This window comes from Narcine bancroftii, chromosome 5 (genome assembly GCF_036971445.1).
Source record: "Narcine bancroftii isolate sNarBan1 chromosome 5, sNarBan1.hap1, whole genome shotgun sequence".
Lineage (NCBI taxonomy): Eukaryota > Metazoa > Chordata > Chondrichthyes > Torpediniformes > Narcinidae > Narcine > Narcine bancroftii.
The window spans coordinates 60,183,183-60,203,322 of NC_091473.1; the positions used below are offsets into that span (position 1 = coordinate 60,183,183).

Genomic DNA, 20,140 nt, shown 5'->3' on the forward strand with positions numbered 1-20,140 from the left:
GGAGTATTTTTGAAAAAAAAGCAGGGAAAACCTCAAAGAAATCAGGGGGCTAAAAGAAGACGAGGTTTGCTTTGGCAGACAATGTGAAGTCCTGAAGCTTTCTACAGGTATATTAAGAGCAAAAATATAGTAAAGGACAAAATTGGTCCCCTTGAAGATCAGAGTGGTCGTCTTTGTATGGAACCAAAAGAGATGGGAAGATCTTAAATGTTTTTTTTATTCACTCATGAAAGAGGCACAATTGTGGGAAAGTAAGGAAAACAAGTGAGGCTATGGAACCCATACAGACTAAAGGGGAGGAGGTGCTTGCAGTTCCTAAATCCCTAGGAACTGAAAGATATTACCTTGGACTTTGAGGGTGGCTAATGTAGAAATTTAAGTGGATCTAGCAAAAATATTTAATGTCTTTAACCATAGATGTGCTAGAGGATTGGAGGGTAGCTCACCCTTTTCTGTTTATAAAAAGGCTCCAAAGTAACCCTGGAAATTGTAAACCAGTGACCCTGATAAAAGTTGTAAGTAAATTATTGGAAAATGTTCTAAGAGTAGATATACAATTGGATAGCCATGGGACTGATAGGGGAAATTTAACATGGCTTTCTGCATGGTAGGGCATGTTTAACCAATCTTTTAGGTTTTTGATGGGGTTACCAGGAAAGTTGAAGGAAAGACTGTGGATGTTGTCTACATAGACTTTTGTAAGGCTTCTGACAAGGTCCCACATAGAAGGCTAGTTCAGAAAATTCACACTAGGTATCCACAGAGGTTATAAACTGGATTTGAAATTGGTTGAATGGGAGAAGATGGTACTGAATAGGTTATAAGAGCAAGGATGTGATGTTGAGGCTTCATAAGGCACTGGTGAGACTTGAAGTATTGGGTACAGCTTTGTGTTGCTTTAAGGACATGCTGGCATTTGAGGGTTCAGAGAAGATTCCTTCCTGGATGGAAGTGATTAGTATGAGAGAAACATTTGACAGCTCTTGGTCTGTACTCCTTGAGGTCCTGAAGAATGAGGGGGGAACCTCATAGAAACATTTTGAATTTTGAAATGCCTGGACAGCATTGATGTGGCAAAGTTGTTTCGTATGGTAAGGAGTGGAGGACAGCAGGGCACAACTTCAGGATTGAAAGGTGCTATTTATAACAGATGCAGAAGAATTTCTTTAGCCAGTGGTGAACCTCATTTTCTATCATGGGTGGCTTGTGGAGGCCAAGTCGTTGAGTATATTTAAGGCAGAGATGGGTATCTGAATATTCAGGATGTCAATAGTTATGGGGAGAAGGCAGAGGAGTGGGATGAGTGGGAGAATTGATCTCATAATGGAATGGTACTTGGGTTCAATGGCTTACTTCTGATCCTATATCTTGGAGTCTTATGATGAACAAGGATACATTCCAAATAGTTTCAGCCAGATACTAGTGGAGAATTCGGTGAATATGATACTCAGGAGTACTGGAAGTGACAGTGGAGAAGTCCCAATGGCCACCAATTTCAATGCCCCACCAAATCCCATGTCTGTCCTTTTATCCCTGGGTTTATCTCTAAACTCGCCAGTACAATTTTGACCCCAGCCAAAGGCCCCTCTCCAACAACTACCAAGAAATGAAAAAAGAATTATTTTCTACTTGGGGGCCAATTTCAATGGAATACTGTCAGTTTGTTCCATTCTGTAAGTGGCAAACACTGAATTGAGAGGCAGATGAAATGCAGGCGAGACAGGATATTGGAGCCTCCACTGCCAGGACCTTAACATGCAGCCCAAAACAACTACACACAGAGCAACATCACAATTTATTGCAAGATTTCGTGGGACCATTTTGTTCTCAGTCTCATGTTGGAGTACAGGGGCAGCAGAGTATCTGTCAGTCATTCCCTGCACATGGAATTATCACCTGGTCACCCAAACTCCTGACACCCAGAATGAAGCAGGTACTTAGTGCAGTCAAAAGTAATATGCATGTAATTCTCAACCCCCCAAATTTTATCCTTTAAGATTAATCCACAAAATTCAACTATTATACATGTATTTGCAGTAATTGGATAAGATGGGACACCGGAGGAAAGATGACAATCGACATGGGGGAAGGTGGTGTTTGGACCTTGTGAAAACTGAATGGGAGAATATAGGGAAAGATGGCAGAGAGGCTAACAAAAACTAGAGAAGTCAATGTTAATGCCATCTGGCTGGAGGATCCTCAGACGGAATACAAGATGTTGTTCCAATTTGGGTAGTCTCAGTATGGCAATGCATGAGACCAGGGCAGACATGTTGGAAAGATACTGGATAGACAGAGGGAGCGAAGTGTAGGATAGACTCAAAATAGTCAAAATTAAGAGACCTTAAATTTGTGAGTGGGGGGGGCAGAAACCTGGGAAATAGACCCATAATCAAGAAGGAAAGATAAAGACCTGGGAGAGAAAGTACTAAGTGATAAGGAGTCCCAGGAGAGTAAGAGACCTGGGATAGTCAAAAAGATCAATCAACAAGGAGATTAAGGACAATGAGAGGAGACTTGGGATAATGATGCATGACAGTGATGAACCTCAGGAGAGAGAAGATGGAAAGGGTACTGGGATAAAGGGAAATTGGGGAGAGATTAACAGACTTTGAATAGTGTAAGATTTGAGTTAGAGGAGAAGATTAGAGAGGGAGATGCATGGGATGGAGTGGGACCCAGGATATGGATACAGCTTTGGGACAAAGGGAGAGATAAGGACCTAGGATAGATGGGGAGAGGGAGATTTCTAGAGACCCAACTAACTGATGGGGGAATAATGAATAAAGGGGGAGGGAGGAAAGAACCCACCTTAGATAGATGCAAGAGGCACAGGAAATAAATAGTGAGAAACATGGAATAGGAACAATGAGAGCTGTGACCTGGAGGGTTTGGGTGGAGGAAGAAAGGATGACCAGGAAAACAAGGACAAAACAAAAGTGAGGGGGAGGAGGGGATGTACATATAGAAAGAAACATGATGTGGAGAGATAAGACAAACTCAAGGTATGTACAGAAAGAGATAACATTTTAAAGAGAAACCAGGGAGAGACCTTGAGAAAGCGAGAGCCAGACATGACACATTTTGGGGATTAAACAATCCTTTCCTCATTTGAATTAATCTACCAAATTGCTACAGTAGATTACTTGTGTGTGTGAGATCCTATTACCTATCAAATAGAGGTCACTGAAGTGCCAGTTAATGAGACTGACAGCTCAACATATTCACCACAGTCACCAAATGATTGAGGTGACCAGAGAAGTGATTCCAACACTCTGCAAATGTGGGCACCATATTTTTCAAAATGTACGGCATCTATTCCTTTAAGGTGTATTTTTTCCTTGGGTGGTTTACATCTATGAATTTTCACATTCCATCTCTCCATTCCTGTATCTGATTTCCAAGTTATAGTAATACATTTCCTAGATACTGCTAAGACTATTATTACAACTTTATTTGATACACCCAAATTTAAAATATGCAATACTTTTTAATATTACCTAAAAGAAATAGCATTGGATCTTGTGGGAATTTGATCTGTTATTTGTTGTAATAAATTACACACATCAATCCAGAAAGGTTTTACTTTAGGATACTGCCAAGTAGAATGCAAAAATGTATTAATCTCTTGTCCACATGTAAAACACAAATCTGGTAATGTATAGTTCAATCTGTAACTTTTGTGGGGTAAGGTATAACTGATGTAAAAATTTGTATTGTACCAACTTTTATCTTGCATTATATTTATCATGCTATCCCTACACAACTCCATCCAATTTTGCTCATCTATTTGCCTATTCAAATCAACTTCCCATTTCTCATGTATCCCTTTAAAAGATCCCTTTTGTAACAAAACATACATTGAAGAGATACATTTATATATTGTAACGAATCAATAATTCAGCCTCACTACAAGTTGGTAATGCTAAATTTTTACCCAGATTTGTATAAATTTAATTTATTTGTAGATGATGTCTTGATATATTTGACTGATCCCTTGGATAATTGCATCGATTATGTTTAAGGTTGGAGGAATATGGTGAAATATCAGATAATAAAATTAATTGATATAAAATTGAACATTGTCTTATTTCTGCTTCCCAGGTCTGAGTGGAGAGGCTACACAACTTTTTGGCTGCCAACAATTCATCCCCTTCTTGCATCTGCTGTGATGTCATGCAAACTGAGCCCAATCAATGACAGAGCCAATTTTAATGAACAATAGTGTGAAACAAGTCTGGCTCATTGTCACAATATTTTTTAATCTTTCCAAATGCAATAATCTTTCTTTCAAAATATTTCATGAAGTGGAGGTAGTCTTCAGAAATGATGGGTGGGGGGTGGGGGGGGGGGGGGGTGTGGTGGGGAGAGAACCTCCAGGGAAGATCCTCTGTAGTCATGTGTAAATTGAAGCATCCCTTCAAGATGTGATCAACTCATTTGCTGATACATAGAAGAGGATTAACTTGATACTTGACATTCATAAGAGCAATGTTCTTCAGCAAACTGCTCTGCTCTCTGACACAATCCTCCATCATAAGTGTTCACAGTGAGACTCTGGGAAAAGGCAGACTACTTTTATCCAAAGAGCCACCTTCCACAAAGGGAGTTGTGAAGGAAGAAAATAACCATTGCTTTGTTTGGGTGAAAGGGTGGTGGAAAATCAAGATCTCAGACCTGAAGTGAAGATCATGGTCTACTTGGGAGCAATGCTCTCTGCCATCACAATTAGGATGCCCAAAGTAAATCCACTGGAAAGACAAGTGAAATAGCATTGGTGCCTTCAGCATTAGTTAATGTCTCTGGTATAGAGTCCTGGTCACATACACAGCTCAGTGGTGACAATTACAACATTCAAAAGAAATTCGGACAGGTACATGAAAAGGGAAGGCTTGGGGGGGATATGTACCAAATACAGGGAAATGAAAAAAGCTCAGGATTGAGCTTTGACTCTGTGGAGCAGCCGAAGACCATTCATTGGTTCTAGAAAGTTCTAAAGCTACTTATCAGCTAAAAATTAGGCCTGTTCAAATCAGATCAATCTTAAAATGGTTTTAAAAAATTCAGTTTGTTCTCCTAGAGTTTGGCACAGACTAGAAGGATCAAAGAGACTGTTTTGGTGCTAATTTTTGTTTTGTTTTCCCACATTTGTGTACTATTTGTATCTTGAGCGTGAACAGGTGGGAATAATTTCCTCCTGTGTTACACACCAATGACCTCTTTATAATTGGAATGAAAACAAAATGCATTAAATATTCTTTATAGCTGTGAAGGTAAGTACTAAGGGCATTTACGGGGGCCTAGTGTAAAAGTTGGGAGGGAAGGTAAGGTAAGGTGTATTTTTGAGGCACTTACCTGGAGGCCTATTGATTAAATTGGGTGGGGAAAGGAGTTGGAGGCAGAGAGGTTGTTGGGAAGATGAGGCATATAAAACAGTCAGGAGAGGAGGCAGCAGAGGAAAGAGGCCAGAAGTTGAGAAGTATTAAGGGCACTTACTGGGGGCAGGTTAATTAATTAATTGGGTGATTGATTAGTAGGCCAATAAATGAGAGGAAGGACCAGGAGTGGCCTGGCCCAGGCAAATGAGTGGTGCAGCAAAGGAGTGGGACTTCCAGGCTCCAGCAAAAGCAGGTGAAGAGAAGGTGTCTATTCTGAGCAGCGCTGAGGAGAGCTGCTGTAGAAATCAAGGTAAGAAGAGAAAGTAAGACTAGTCTAGGGTGGTGATCTACAAGCTAATGGAGTCAACTAGGGCTGTAGATTGCTCCATTTGTGGGATGTGGGAAATCTGGGATTGTATACTTGTCGCAGATAACCACACATGCAGGAAGTGCACTCAGTTCCAGCTCCTTATCCAGTTTGACAACTGGAGCTGGACGAACTGCAGATTATTCAGGAAGCTGAGGAGGTAATTGATTTAAACTACAGGGAGGTCGTCACCCCAAATAGACAGGATGCAGAGACATGGGTGACTGTCAGGAGAGGTAAAAGGATGGGACCAGTGATGCAGAGCGCCCCTGTGGACATTCCCACCAGCAATAGGAATGTAGTTTTGGATACTGCTTGTGGGGATGATCTACCAGGGACGAGTTGAGGTGATCAAGTCTCTGGCACAGACTGGCACCTCAGCTCAGAAGGGCTGAGAGAAGAGCATTAGTGATGGGGGGCTCTTTGGTTAGGAGGACAGACAGGAAGTTTGCTAGAATGCATAGTGACTCCCCGTTGGTGTGTTTCCTCCCAGGTGCTCGGGTCAGGAATGTCTTGGATTATATTCCCAGCCTTCTGAAAGGGAAAGGGGAGCAGCTGGATGTTGTGGTCCACATGGGGTCCAATGACATAGATATAGGTAGAGATGAGGTCCCAAAGGAGTAAAGAAGAAAGTTAAAAGATAGGACCTAGAGTGTGGTAATCTCAGGATTGCTACCTGTGTCCTGTGCTAGACAGGGTACTAATTGGAAGATATGGCTGATGAATGTGTGACTAAGGTGTTGGGGCAGGTCTTCAGATTCCTAGATCATTGGGATTGCTTCTGGGGAAGGTCAGACCTCTAACAAGGATGGGCTGCACCTAAACTGGAAGGGAACCAATATCCTGGCAGGAGGGTTTGCTAGAGCTGTTGTGGAGGGTTTAAATTAGTTTGGCTGGGGTAGGAATTCAAAATGAGTGTAGAAAATAGGAGAGTAGGGAGATGGGGAATTACAGCAGGAAGAGGACTAGTGAAAAGTTACTCAATAATAAGCAGGCAGGAGCAAGTGTACAAAAAGAATACAGAACAAGTAATTTTGGTATTGGGTTTACAGGCACTATATTTAAATGAACATAACATTAGAAACAGTGAATGACCTGGTTGTTCAGATTCAACTGAAAAAGTATGACATTGTAGCCATTACTGAAATGTGGCTCAATATCCAAGGTTACACAGTCTATAGGAAAGATAGGCTGGTGGGTAGAGGAGGAGGGGTAGCTCTGATGATAAAAAAAAATGACATCAAATCTTTAGAAAGAAGGGACATGGGGTCAAAAGAGAATCATTATGGGTTGAATTAAGAATTATCAAGGGTAAAAAGACTATATATACAGTTATATACAGCATACAGGCCCCAAACGGTAGCCAGAAAGTGGATATTGAGGTACAGCAGGAAATAGAGGGCATGCCACAAGGATAATGAAAAAATAATTATGGGGATTTTAACATGAGGGATTGGGAAAGACTGAAAAATACTGGAAGCCAGGAGAGAGTTTGTAGAAAACCTAAGATAGCTTTTTTGAACAGCTTATTGAGAAGCCCACCAGGGGATCTGCAGTTCTGGATTGGGTCATGTGCAATGAACCAGAGGTCATTAGGGAGTTATAGAACCTCTAGGAAGCAGTGATTATAACATTGTTGAATTTAATTTAAAATTTGAAAAGGAAAAACATTTATCAGATGTATCATTTTTTCAGTGGAATAAAGGAAATTAGTAGTATGAGAAAGGAATTGGTTCAAGTAAACTGGGAAAGCAAACTAATTGGAGGATCAGAGGAGGACTGAAAGATATTTTTGCAAGTAATAAAAGACATGCAGGATAGATATATTCCAAGGAAAAAGAAATTTGTCCAAGGAAAGATGGTACATTGTGGCTAACAAGAGGTAAAGGCTAAGATAAAAGCAAAGGAAGCTTAAAATTAGTGGGAAATCAGAGGACTGGGATTCCTTTCGACAATTGCAGAAAGAGACGAAGAATGTTTTTAGAAAGAAAAGATGAGCTACGAAAGGAGATTAGCTAACAATATTAAAAACTATATTTTCAAATACATAAGGAATGAGACATGTGTTGACATAGGACCAATAGAAAATGATGCTGGAGAAATTGTAATGGGTTATAAAGAGATGGCAGAGGAACTTGATTAATATTTTGCATGTCTTCACCAGGGAAGACATTAGTAATATCCCAGACAGACACAGGCTTCAGGGAGTAGAGTTAGATTCAGTTAGGGTTGAGAGAAATTTTGAGATAAACTAAACTGATTAAAGATTGATAAATCTCCCGGGCCAGATGAGGTGCATCCGTGTGTTTTGAAAGAGGTGGCTTTGGAGATTGTAGATCCATTGGCGATGATCTTCCAAAAAATGATAGACTCTGGAGAGATTCCAGAGGATTGGAAGGTTGCACATGTGGTTCTGCTGTTTAAGGTGGGAGACAGAAAAAAGGAAATTATAGGCAGATTAGTCTGATGTCAGTGGTTGGGACGATATTAGAGTTGATCCTCAAGGTTGAGGTGATGAAATACCTAGAGATGCATGATAGGATAGGTCCAAGTCAGCATGGTTTTTTAAAGGGTAGATTATGCCTGACCAACCTATTAGTTTTTTGAAGAAATCTCAAGTAGGATAGACAAAGGAGAGGCTGTGGATGTTATCTATTTACCTTTTCAAAAGGCTTTCGATAAGGTCCCACATATTAGGCTGTTAAATAAGATGAAGGCCCATGGAATTACAAGGAAGTCATTAAACTGGATAGAAAAGTGGCTGATAGGCAAGAAGCAAAACTTTGAAATTAAAGGTTCCTGTTCTGGATGGCTGCCTGTAACTCATGTTCTGCAGGGGTCGATATTGGGGCCGCTGCTGTTTACAATTTATATCAATGATTTGGATTGTGGTATGAATGGTTCTGTGGTCAAATTTGCGGATGACACCAAGCTAGGTGGCAGAGTAGGAAGTGTAGTAGAAACCGTAAAGTTGCAGAAGGAGATAGACAGATTAGGAGACTGGGAAAAATTATGGCAGATGAGATTTAACATCGGGAAATGTACAATTGTACATTTTGGCAGTGGAAATAGGCAGAATATTATTTGGATGGGGTGAAAATTCAGACGTCTGATGTGCAAAGGGACCTGGGTGTCCTCATGCTAGGAAACCTAAAAGTTAATGACCAGGTGAAATTGGTAGTGAAGAAAGCAAATGCAATGTTGGCATTCATTTCAAGAGGAATAGTGCATAAGAATACAGATGTGTTGAGACTCTATGGGCACTGGTGAGGCCTGATTTGGAGTACTGTGTGCAGTTTTGGGCCCCCTATCCTTAGAAAGGATGTGATGTTGTTGGAGAAGGTGCAGAGATTTATTAGGATGATTCCCAGAATGCAAGGGTTAATGCACGAGGAGCATTGGTTGCTCTTGGGTTGTATTCATTGGAGTATAGGAGAATGAGAGGAGATCTTGTAGACTTCTTGTACTTTGAAAGATTTAGATAGGGTGGATGTAGGTAAGATATTTCCCTTGATGGGTGAATCAAGGACAAGGGGATCATAGTCTGAAAATGAGAGACTATCCATAATAAAACATTAGAAAGAACTTCTTTAGCCAGAGGGTCATGGATCTGGAACTTGCTGCCACATACAGCAGTGGAAGCCAGATCACTGGAAGTATATAAACAAGAAGTAGACCAGTATCTCATTAGTGAGGGCATCAAGGGATATGGGGGAAAAGACAGGAAACTGGAACTAGTGTAGAGAAGCTAAATGTAGATTTATGGAACAGAATCGATGGGCCTAGTGGCCTGCTTCTGTTCCTTTGTATTGTTATCTTGTGAAGTTGGGGAAAAATTAGTTGTGGGGCAAGTTTGCAAAGGTTGGCATAACATTGGGGCTGAAGGGCCTCTAATATGCTGTAATGTTCTGTTTTTATGTACCTGAATGAAATTAGCAAACCTTATCCTCTGGTTTTGTTCAAGTAAGTTGGCGACTATAACCAAGCTAAATTTGGTGGAGGCTGACTTGAAGTGTCAATACCACCAATGCATCCTAGGAAACTTGTGCTCTACACATGGTCAGACAGCAGAAATCTTCCTTCAGCTCTGTCACTAATTTGAGTAGCATTTCAAAATTCAAGCCTGGGCCATGGCTATCAAATAAACATCTCAATGGATGTCTTAAAGTTCAATAAAAGAATCACACTAAATCTGCCCATCTGTAGGGAGATTGCATATTCTCCCCGTGACCTGCATGGGTTTCTTCTGGGTGCTCAGGTATCCTCTCACCCTTCAAAAACTTGCAGGGTTGAAAGGTTAATTGGTCAGTGGCATGGCCTCATGGGCCAGAAGGGCCTGTCACCAGGCTGCATTAAATTAAAAACCTACTTAGATAATGTAATTCAAGAGCATGTTCTTGAAACCTTGTTTAGGACATTGGCGATCATTTTGAAAACTGGCATTTTGTGGAGCTGGGCTAGTTTGCAAACTACATTGACCTATGATTCATTTTTGCAATAACACAAAAATCTGCTCAGAAGGTTTGATCAAGAAGATTTGATTTCTTAAGAACAAGAGAAGGTGAATGACAAATGAAAGATTTTAATAATTGTGTGCAAAAATCAGAAAATGAAATAATACTCAATGATCAAATCAGTGGACCTACTTCAGAGCTGGAAAAAAAGATTAAATTTAATGCTGGCAACTTGTGAACAAAATGGAACCGAGCAGATCTGAACCACTACATGTGGTTTTCTAAAGTTCCTCTACTCATGAAACCAATGTTTTTAATCTTCATGAAGCAATAAATGTCTAAACAAATTCAAGTGCCCACAGTTTACAGAAACAAGCAATCCTCTTTTATCATTGCTCCTTTGCACAGCTACAAAGATAGTTTGGGGATGGAAAAAGAGAGCAAGAATCTTCCATACATACCTGTGGGAGCTGTAGCAAGGATCTCTTGTCAACAGCTGGCTTGATTTGAGATTCATCACAAGTGTAGTGCAAAGTAAATGAAGTCCCACAAAGGTGGTCTTCAGAAAAAGACTGAATACCCATCATGCTGTTGAATCTATAAATACAACTTTCAATTTACTTTATCAAGCATTCAAAAGCACAAGAAAATGGGAGCATAATGAGGCCACCAGGACCTTCAAGCTGTTGTCACAGTGAGCAGAAGTAGGTCATCTGGCCCACTGAGCTGCCTCCATCATTCAAAAAATTTTATGAATGATGTGGCCATGGACACCGTTCCACTGCTCCACCAATTACCTAAAACTCTTAAATCTTCCAATTGAAAAATCTATCCATCCATGTCTTAAATACATTTAACGCAATGGCTTCTACTGTTTCCTGTGGCAGAGAATTCCAGATTCACCACCATCTCTGTTCCTAGTCATCTCTGCCTTTAAACCAACAGACTGAAACTTGAACTGATATCCCTTGGTTAGAAACTTACCAGCCAGTGGAAATGACCTCCTTGCTTCTATCTATCTTATCTATTTTTTTCTTAATTTTACATCTCCATAACATCCTCCCTCTGCCTTTTATTAGTTACAGGCTACTCAAACTCTTCACATAAGCTAACTCCTACCTTCATTCGCACGATGAACCTCCTCTATGCCATCCCTTGCTCAGGTGGAGATCAGAACTGCACAGAGTATACCAGGTGCAGCATCTCCAGTACACTGTATATTTGCTGCAATCTCCCTGCTCTAAAGTTCAATTCCTCTGGTGATGAAGGCTGGCATCTCAGTTGCATTCAATAGATCATAGCTCACCTATACTGGCCTCAGCACTGGTTCCCATTTTCTCTCTATTTCCTTTTTTTTTAAATGTATCTACCTTCGCTCTAATGTAGCTCCACCTTCACAATACCACATGGTAGACATCGCCTGATAATGCAAATGAAGTGATTCCTACCTTTCTGGAGAATCTGGGTCAAAACAAGTTTTCTGCACATCTGTGATTGTGGGGTCACAGCAGTCACCATCGTCAAAGTCATCCAGGATATTGTTGCACTCCATGTTGCACATCCCATCCCGCCTCTTCCAAACATAACACCTTCCCAGGAAACGGCAGTCCCCACCATCGTAGCCAGTCAGAGGGTGATCACACTCAGGGTCACAACGGTCATTACCGATGTTGCTCACCTCACAATTGACCAGGATGATTCTGTTCCGAATGGTGGAATTTAGGACCTCTGTGACAGTGAGATCCCACGTGATGTTGTACCTGCTGAAGGCCCTGTTCAATACCTGGTGTTGGAGCTCAATCTGTTGCTTTGTAACCGTGGGGTTCTGCTGCTTGTCATCATAAATGTTAATCACCCTGTAGCGTATTAGCTTCTTCCCCCTTAGTGGCCAATGACTGTTGTAGTTCTTGATGACATCAACGTTGTCACAAACAGTCAGCCCACATGGTGGGGGAATAAGGGGAGATGCAGTCTCGGGCATGGGCAGAAGCACAACGTGACAGGTAGGATAATGGCAATCCTTGTCGGGCATCCATTGTTCTTCTATCCTGGAGAAATCAGTCACCAAAACCAAGGATGGGCCTTGTCTCTGTGCACTTTGCCGATAGCTCTTCGCTAACTCTGCCTGGGACTTGGCAATATTCCACAGGTTGAAGCTGGCTAGGTAACCACGGAAACTATGCTCATCCCTGTTGCCACGTCCACCAATCACCAGTGCCCGGCAAGAGCTCATGAACATGCTATGCAGTTCCCCCACTTGCCCAGAGCTGCCCCCAACTCTGGCCCCGTTGATGTAGAGCAGCATCTGGTGGCCATCATATGAGACGGCCAGGTAGGTCCAAGTGCTGGCATCGTAATGATGGTGAGCAAAGACCGTGGTGGCATTCCTGGCTCTGTCTGTGCGCAGAGTGAAGAAGAAACGGGGATCTTTCCTCCCAGAGTATTCCAATGGTTGAATGCCGACCATCCAGCCCTTTTCACTGAGCGAGTAGGAGCAGTTATCAAAAACCCCTGCAAGTGAAGGCAGAAAAAATGATTACCCTTAAACCCTCTGAACTGGATGATGGAACCAGGATCACTCTGCCAGGTGTGCAAAAAATTAACCTTGCACTTCAATTGTGCTTCTGGCCTAAGCCTGGAACAAGTCCTTCACAATCAATGAAGTGCTTCTGAAGTATTGCCTCACTTGGACAGTTTTGAGCCTGAATGGAGGTGAGGGAGGAAGTGTAAGTTTAATTTTCTCCTAAAGTTCAGTGCTCCTGTTGTGGCCTCCTCAACTCTGGTCAGCCCGATGCAAACTGGGAGATCATTCCATTGAGCAACTTCATTTTGTCCACTGCAGTAACAGAGCCCAACCAGTGGCCAACTATTTTAATTCCACACCTCATTCCCACATCAACATGTCTGTCCATGGCCTCATGCACTGACAAACCAAAGCCACCCACAAATTGGAGGAATAACACCTCATATTCTGTCTGGGTACTATCCAACCAGATAGCATTCACAGTGACTTCTCCAGTTTCCATTACTCCATTCCCCTGTCTCTCTCTCTCTCGCTTTTTCCCTACCCTTTTCCCTCTCCATTGAGAGCTACCCACATCCCCATGACTTCTTAGCTTTTATCCTCTTCTGTTGACCCACCCATATCCACATGTGAACTCTTTCCTTTTAGCCTGTTCTTTCCCACTCCCCCCCCCCCCGCCCTCTCCACTCCTCCTACTTTTTAGTTGAGGTAACTGACTGCTGTTTGCTCCATCTTTGATGAAGGGCTCAGGCCCAAAACATTGATTATCCTTCATTTCCTGCAGCCAGTATGTGGCTGCTTAGTTTCTCCATCAATTTTGTGTTGCACTAAAGTGCTTCTGAATTCATAATAATGAAAGGATAAGAAAAGGTCAGGATTTTGATCATATACTTCCTTTAAAAATCCCAGCACATTCAGCTTTGACTTCATGTTCCTCTGCAGTTTTGAGTTTCTCATTTGCTTATCAATAAAGGGCATGAGAATTTAACCATGTGCAATTCACAAAAGTGCTGGAGAAACTTAACAGGTTATGCAGCATCTATAGGAAGCAAAGGGTGACCAACATTTTGGGCCTGAGCCCTTTGTCAAGATGTGACAAAAAGCAAGTAGGTAACTGGAGGAGAAGTGGGTAGAAGGGGCAGGGGGAGGAGCATGGGCCAACAGGCGGATATGGGTGGGAAGGCACAAGAATAAAAAAGCTGAGGTGATGGGGGAGGGATAGCTTGCCAAATGGAGGGGAATGGGGCTGGAGAGCTGGAGGAAAAGACAGAAGGATAGGGAAAGAGAAAGAGGGGTTCAAGGGTCAAATTGAAACTCACAAATGCTGGAAAATCTGAGCAGGTCACTTGGTATCTACAGGAAACAATATTACTGGAGAAATTGAACAATTTTTTTTTAAATTCTCTTTTTCAATCTTTTCAAAGTCTTCCCCTCTTTCTTAGACATCTCCTCCAGCCCCAACATCCTCCATTCCAATCCCCAGCTGCTCTGGACGTTCCTCACAAAATCTTTGCCCTTCCTCTTTACCTTTCTCATCTCACTTCCCTGCAGAAACTCAAGAAGGTAACATGGTCTAGAGAAAGGTCACTGATGTCTTTCAGAAGGGAACTGGATGATTGATTAAAGATGAGAACTTTGAAGGGCATCATGATAGACTCATGAAGATAATTGAACAATGTGATCAACACTGGCCATGGAGGAGGACGACACAATGAGCAGGGCCATGAATGACAGCTCCAAAGCCTGTGCAGTTTTCACATTCTCTCTGTTACTACAAATGTTTCCTTTGGTTGGTCCATTTTCTCCCACCTGCCATAGACATGAGGGTTGGCAGGTTAAATCCCAACAATGAATTGCCTCTGATATGAGGTAGAATATTGGAGAATTCAAGAAAATTCAAGGATGAATGTAAAGGAGCACTTGAGGGGCAGTACAAATCCATTACTTGGTCACGTGGTTTCCCTCGGTGCTGTATCACACAAGAACAGGAATAGGCCAGCTGTCTTCTGGAGGTTTTCCCACTGAGCTGCCCCAGGTTTCAACTCCTCTTCTGATCCCCACAGCTGCCAACATTATGATCTGCAAAAGGGTCAAACTTTTACCATTTGACCAGCAATGCAGAACTTGATTTAAAGCAGGTGAATTTTCGATTCAAAGGCACTGAAAGAAACAAACAGTGCTGACCAACACTGGATTGTTACAGTTGGTGCTGACAAGCTCTGAAACAAGTATCAAAATCATCAGTTGAGGTTGCACATCTCACATCTTGAAATCTAAATTGTGTGACTTCAAGAACTCTCAGCTTTATTAGTCCCACAGAATGAAATGACCAAACACATTCCCAGTGGAGAAGCCACCTGTGAAGTGAGCACAGATCATTATTGCCCCAATTTTTATCCCAATCACTGCAGCTTACTGATCAAAGTATAAGTCTTTTATTGGAAATATAACACAGTAACAGGCTCTTCCACCCCACAAGACTACACCACCCAAATGGACCCATGTGATAAATTTACCTACTAACCTTGTCCATGTTTGGAATGTGGAAGAAAACTGGAGCACCCAGAGGAGAACAAACAAACTCCCTACAGAGAACAGGGGATTGAAACCCTGGTCACTAGCACTGTAATAATGCTGTGCTAATAATTCTGGAGTTACCCTCTGTAGATTCAGTGCGAATGATCTGCCCCAACTCCATACAATGTGAGCCTTGATGTTTGCAGTGAAATGCCCACATTTCCAATGTGTAGGACATGAAATCAGCCCACAGCTCTTCCCAGGTAAGACAAAGCTGAGCATTTCTCATTGTTATTTACTTGAAAGGGGACTGTGTTCACTGGGATCATCCTCACCTGGGTCAACATTGACTGTAGTGAACCCAACTTTAATTATTTCAATGGCTTGACAAATGTATTAAAGCCTTTAAATACACTAAATATTTTCAAATATATTTTTCTGACATTTAAAATTTGAAAAAAAATGGGTGACTTGTTTTCAAAAAGATTTGGGATGTTTTGCGATGCACCTATATGTGGGGGAAAAAAATGTTCAATTTGTTGACAGCTTTTGCAGTTTGTCAAACCTCTTTGGTTGTCAAAGATTTACAGGATCTCCATGGACATAGGCTTAGAACATACAGCACAGTACAGGGTCATCAGCTCACTATGTTGTGCCGACCTATATAAACCAACTTAACAATCTAAATGTTCTCTAACTCACACCCATAATCCTCTATTTTTCATGAATCTAACTGGATGTTCAAGAGTCTTTTATATGTCCCTATCATACCAGCCTCCATCACCACTCCAGCAATGCATTCTGTGTACCCACTACACTCTGTGGGGGAGGGGGGGAAGGGCGGGGGAAGGAGAGAAATTGCCCCTGACCTTGCCTAAACTTTCCTCCCCTCATACATATGTCCTCTGGCATTTGTTACTATCACCCTGGGTGCTGGCTGTCCATTCTACTTATGTCTTCCATAATTTTGTAGGCCTCTATTAAGGCTTGTTTTGGCCCATCTATTGAATATGGCTTGTTCCAAGAAGGCTTAAGACACCAGTTTAATGTAAATATGGAGATTTTATCATGGGTCAGTAATGGACAAATATGACTTAGCAATGATAGAAAAATTCAGGTCTCCAAGGTTGTGACTCAATATCTCAGCCATTTGCAATTTTGGCTATTTTGTGGCTATTTTGTTCGCTGACAGGGTTGGTACATAAGAGTAAATCAATTCATTGAATACCATGAGCCAGCCACCAAGAGCTGGAATGCTATTTAATGGGTCAGCTCTTTCCAACTGTAATCGAAACTCAAGTTTTTCCTGAAAGCCTCAGACAGAAGTGTGAGTAGCAAGTCTAACCAGCAGTAAGAGTTCCAGCAGAGCGCTGGACACTCTGAAGTAGATTCATCAGGTCGTAAATGGGGCTGAATTAAGGTGTCATTCCTACTTCAGCCAGGAAGCCATGACCTGAAGGCTCACATCAGTGCAGACCAGAGACCTGCAACTGTTCACGAAGTATATTCATGATTTAGAAAAGTGGTCCATGGGTAGCTTATCTAAGTTAGCTGATGACACAAAACTGAGTGAAAAAGGAAATTGTGCAGATAATATGGAGATATGGAGAGGTTGTGTGAGTGGGCAAGGGCCTGATTGATGGAGTATAATGTAAAGAAGTAAAAAGGAAAATGTTTATTATTTAAATGGCAAAAGATTGCTGCATGCTGCTTTTGCAAAGGAACTTAGGGTGCAAAAGAAGCCATATGATAAGTGTAATATTTTAGATTTGATGATTTTTTTTTCATTATTATTTTTCTTGTAGGTGAGTGTTTTTTTTATATATATATATATATATAATTTTATTAATTTTACTAACTCTTCACTCTTTATTTTTTGGGGGGGAAGGGTGTTTTTTTTTATAGATTTTATTTTTTCTTAGTGGCCGTATTGGGGGGGTTAAAAAAAAACAAAAATAATAAAAAAAGAAAAAGAAAGAAAAAAAAAAGAAAATTTTTTTAAAAAAAGCCATGTGGAATGTTGGCCTTCATTGCTGGGGGGATTAAATTGAAGAGAAGGAGGTATTCTGCAACTGGGAGGCCGCACTTGGTGTACTGTGTGCAATTCTATTCCCTTTACCTGAGAAAGGACATACTGGCTTTGGAGGTGGTACAGAGGAGATTCACGAGGTTGATTCCGGAGAGGGAATGTTGGAGCGGGTCACCTGGGATGATACTTGCTGGAATTCAAGAGGGGATTTTATAGAAACATATAAAATAAAAGGATTCCATGAGATAACTTGTACAAAGTGAAGGGAGGAAAGTTTGGGAAAATATCAGAGGCAAGTTTTTTTTAATAAAAAAACAAAGTTGTGGGTGTCTGGAATGCATTGTCAGGGGGAGTGGTGAAGGCTGGAATAATAGGAGTATTTAAGAGACTCTTAGACAGCTGCATTATTGAAACAAAATAGAGGGTCATGAGATAGAGAGGGTTAAGTTTTTTGGGGGTAGGTATATTTAGTTCAGCATAACATTGTGGGCTGAAGGGCCTGCACAGTGCTATAATGTTTAATTTCTACAGAAACAGGAAACTTGTTTCCACTGGTAGACAAGACAAGAACTAAAGGGCATGGCCTCAAGATTCAGGGGAGTAGATTTAGGATGGAGATGAGGTGGAATTGCTTTACCCAGAGAGTCATGAATCTGTGAAATTCTCTGACTGAGGAAGCCGTGGAGGCTGCTATTATTTAATATATTTAAGACATGAGTTTAGGTCTTATAGCCTTAAGAGCTGTTAGAGGTGGTAGCATCTTTAGTTACCAACAATATTTCTTTTTTATTCCTCCCTGAACCTTACTGTACATGCATTGCTCCGTTGTACATCTTAATATGAAAATAAAACAGATTTCCATAATCTGACCTGGCAGCCAGGGTTTCCTTTAAGCAGGAGATATCAACAGAATTAATAAGTGATTCATAAATATATCTGCCTCTGAATGGCATTTCTCCACAGGAACCGACATTTAGCAGATTCCTCCCTGAAGTTGGCAGAAGTGAACCTTCAGTATAAACAACTCATGATCTGCTCCTCTGTGGTCAATTATGCTAGCATAACAAAGAGTTCCTAAGTAAGGCCTCCTGTGTGTTTACAAAACAGTTTCAGGGAACACTTACTACAATCTAGCTCGACATTAGTGTCTGGAAACCAAACCCAGGGCAAAAGCCAAGCCAGAAAATGTGTTTTCAATTGGCCTGAGATGAAGCAATGCAGGGTTTTATTAACTCTACTCACAATATTCACCATTATTATTATAATGTACACAATCACACACCAAACAGCAGGTGATGTGCATTGTTTTCATGTATACAAGGACTTAATCAAACTATGCATCCTTGCCTTAATGCAACCCTCAAACAAATCCAGATTTTAAAAAAACTTCAGCAACTTAAATAAACAGTGAACTCCACTTATAATCCACAGAGAATGAAGGATCCAAGCCTGATCGATGGATAAGGATGGGCTGATCAGTGGAAAATGCCAGTCACAATCTTACAAATTTCATGCCACTACCATTTTCATTGAGAGGGAATCTCAACACCAACTTCAAATTTATTATTATCATCTGATTGTACAAGTGCAACCTGACAAAATGGTGTTCTCTGGTTCTCAGTGCAAAATGATTCAAACATACATATAGTATGTTTATACATATAGTATAAAGAGTGAACTACTCTTTGCAGACGATGCCGCTTTAGTTGCCCATTCAGAGCCAGCTCTTCAGCGCTTGACGTCCTGCTTTGCGGAAACTGCCAAAATGTTTGGCCTGGAAGTCAGCCTGAAGAAAACTGAGGTCCTCCATCAGCCAGCTCCCCACCATGACTACCAGCCCCCCCCACATCTCCATCGGGCACACAAAACTCAAAACGGTCAACCAGTTTACTTATCTCGGCTGCACCATTTCATCAGATGCAAGGATCGACAATGAGATAGACAACAGACTCGCCAAGGCAAATAGCGCCTTTGGAACACTACACAAAAGAGTCTGGAAAAACAACCAACTGAAAAACCTCACAAAGATAAGCGTATACAGAGCCGTTGTCATACCCACACTCCTGTTTGGCTCCGAATCATGGGTCCTCTACCGGCATCACCTATGGCTCCTAGAACGCTTCCACCAGCGTTGTCTCCGCTCCATCCTCAACATCCATTGGAGCGCTTTCATCCTTAACGTCGAAGTAGTCGAGATGGCAGAGGTCGACAGCATCGAGTCCACGCTGCTGAAGATCCAGCTGCGCTAGATGGGTCACGTCTCCAGAATGGAGGACCATCGCCTTTCCAAGATCGTGTTATACGGCGAGCTCTCCACTGGCCACCGTGACAGAGGTGCACCAAAGAAGAGCTACAAGGACTGCCTAAAGAAATCTCTTGGTGCCTGCCACATTGACCACCGCCAGTGGGCTGATATCGCCTCAATCCGTGCATCTTGGCGCCTCACAGTTCGGTGGGCAGCAACCTCCTTTGAAGAAGACCGCAGAGCCCACCTCACTGACAAAAGGCAAAGGAGGAAAAACCCAACACCCAACCCCAACCCACCAATTTTCCCCTGCAGCCGCTGCAACCGTGTCAGCCTGTCCCGCATCGGACTTGTCAGCCACAAACGAGCCTGCAGCTGACGTGGACTTTTACCCCCTCCATAAATCTTCGTCCGCGAAGCCAAGCCAAAGAAAAAAATCATATAGAATGACACACATACGGACAAACTTCATTGCATTACCATCATCAAGTCCTTCTCTATCACTTCTGTTGCCACACTCATAGAGAATGGACATTCAGCAGTGACCACTCATCTCTTGATGCCCCCCCCCCCAAAAAAAAAGCAATGCACAAGATTGCAGCAGCCACTTTGGCTCCGGACAATGG

General features: G+C 41.8%; 1 protein-coding gene across 8 annotated transcripts in view; it reads right to left on the bottom strand.

Moving 5' to 3' along the window:
• pappa2 (pappalysin 2) overlaps nt 1–20,140 on the bottom strand; it is a 406,366-nt gene that overhangs the window by 305,101 nt on the left and 81,125 nt on the right. For all 8 annotated transcript variants that reach the window (XR_011357548.1, XM_069937526.1, XM_069937524.1 and 5 more), the window contains exon 2: nt 11,648–12,710. Coding sequence is in view for 7 of the 8 variants with exons in the window: in XM_069937526.1 (XP_069793627.1) it covers nt 11,648–12,710 (1,063 nt within the window). In the remaining variant the exon portion in view is untranslated. The remainder of the gene's footprint in view (nt 1–11,647; nt 12,711–20,140) is intronic.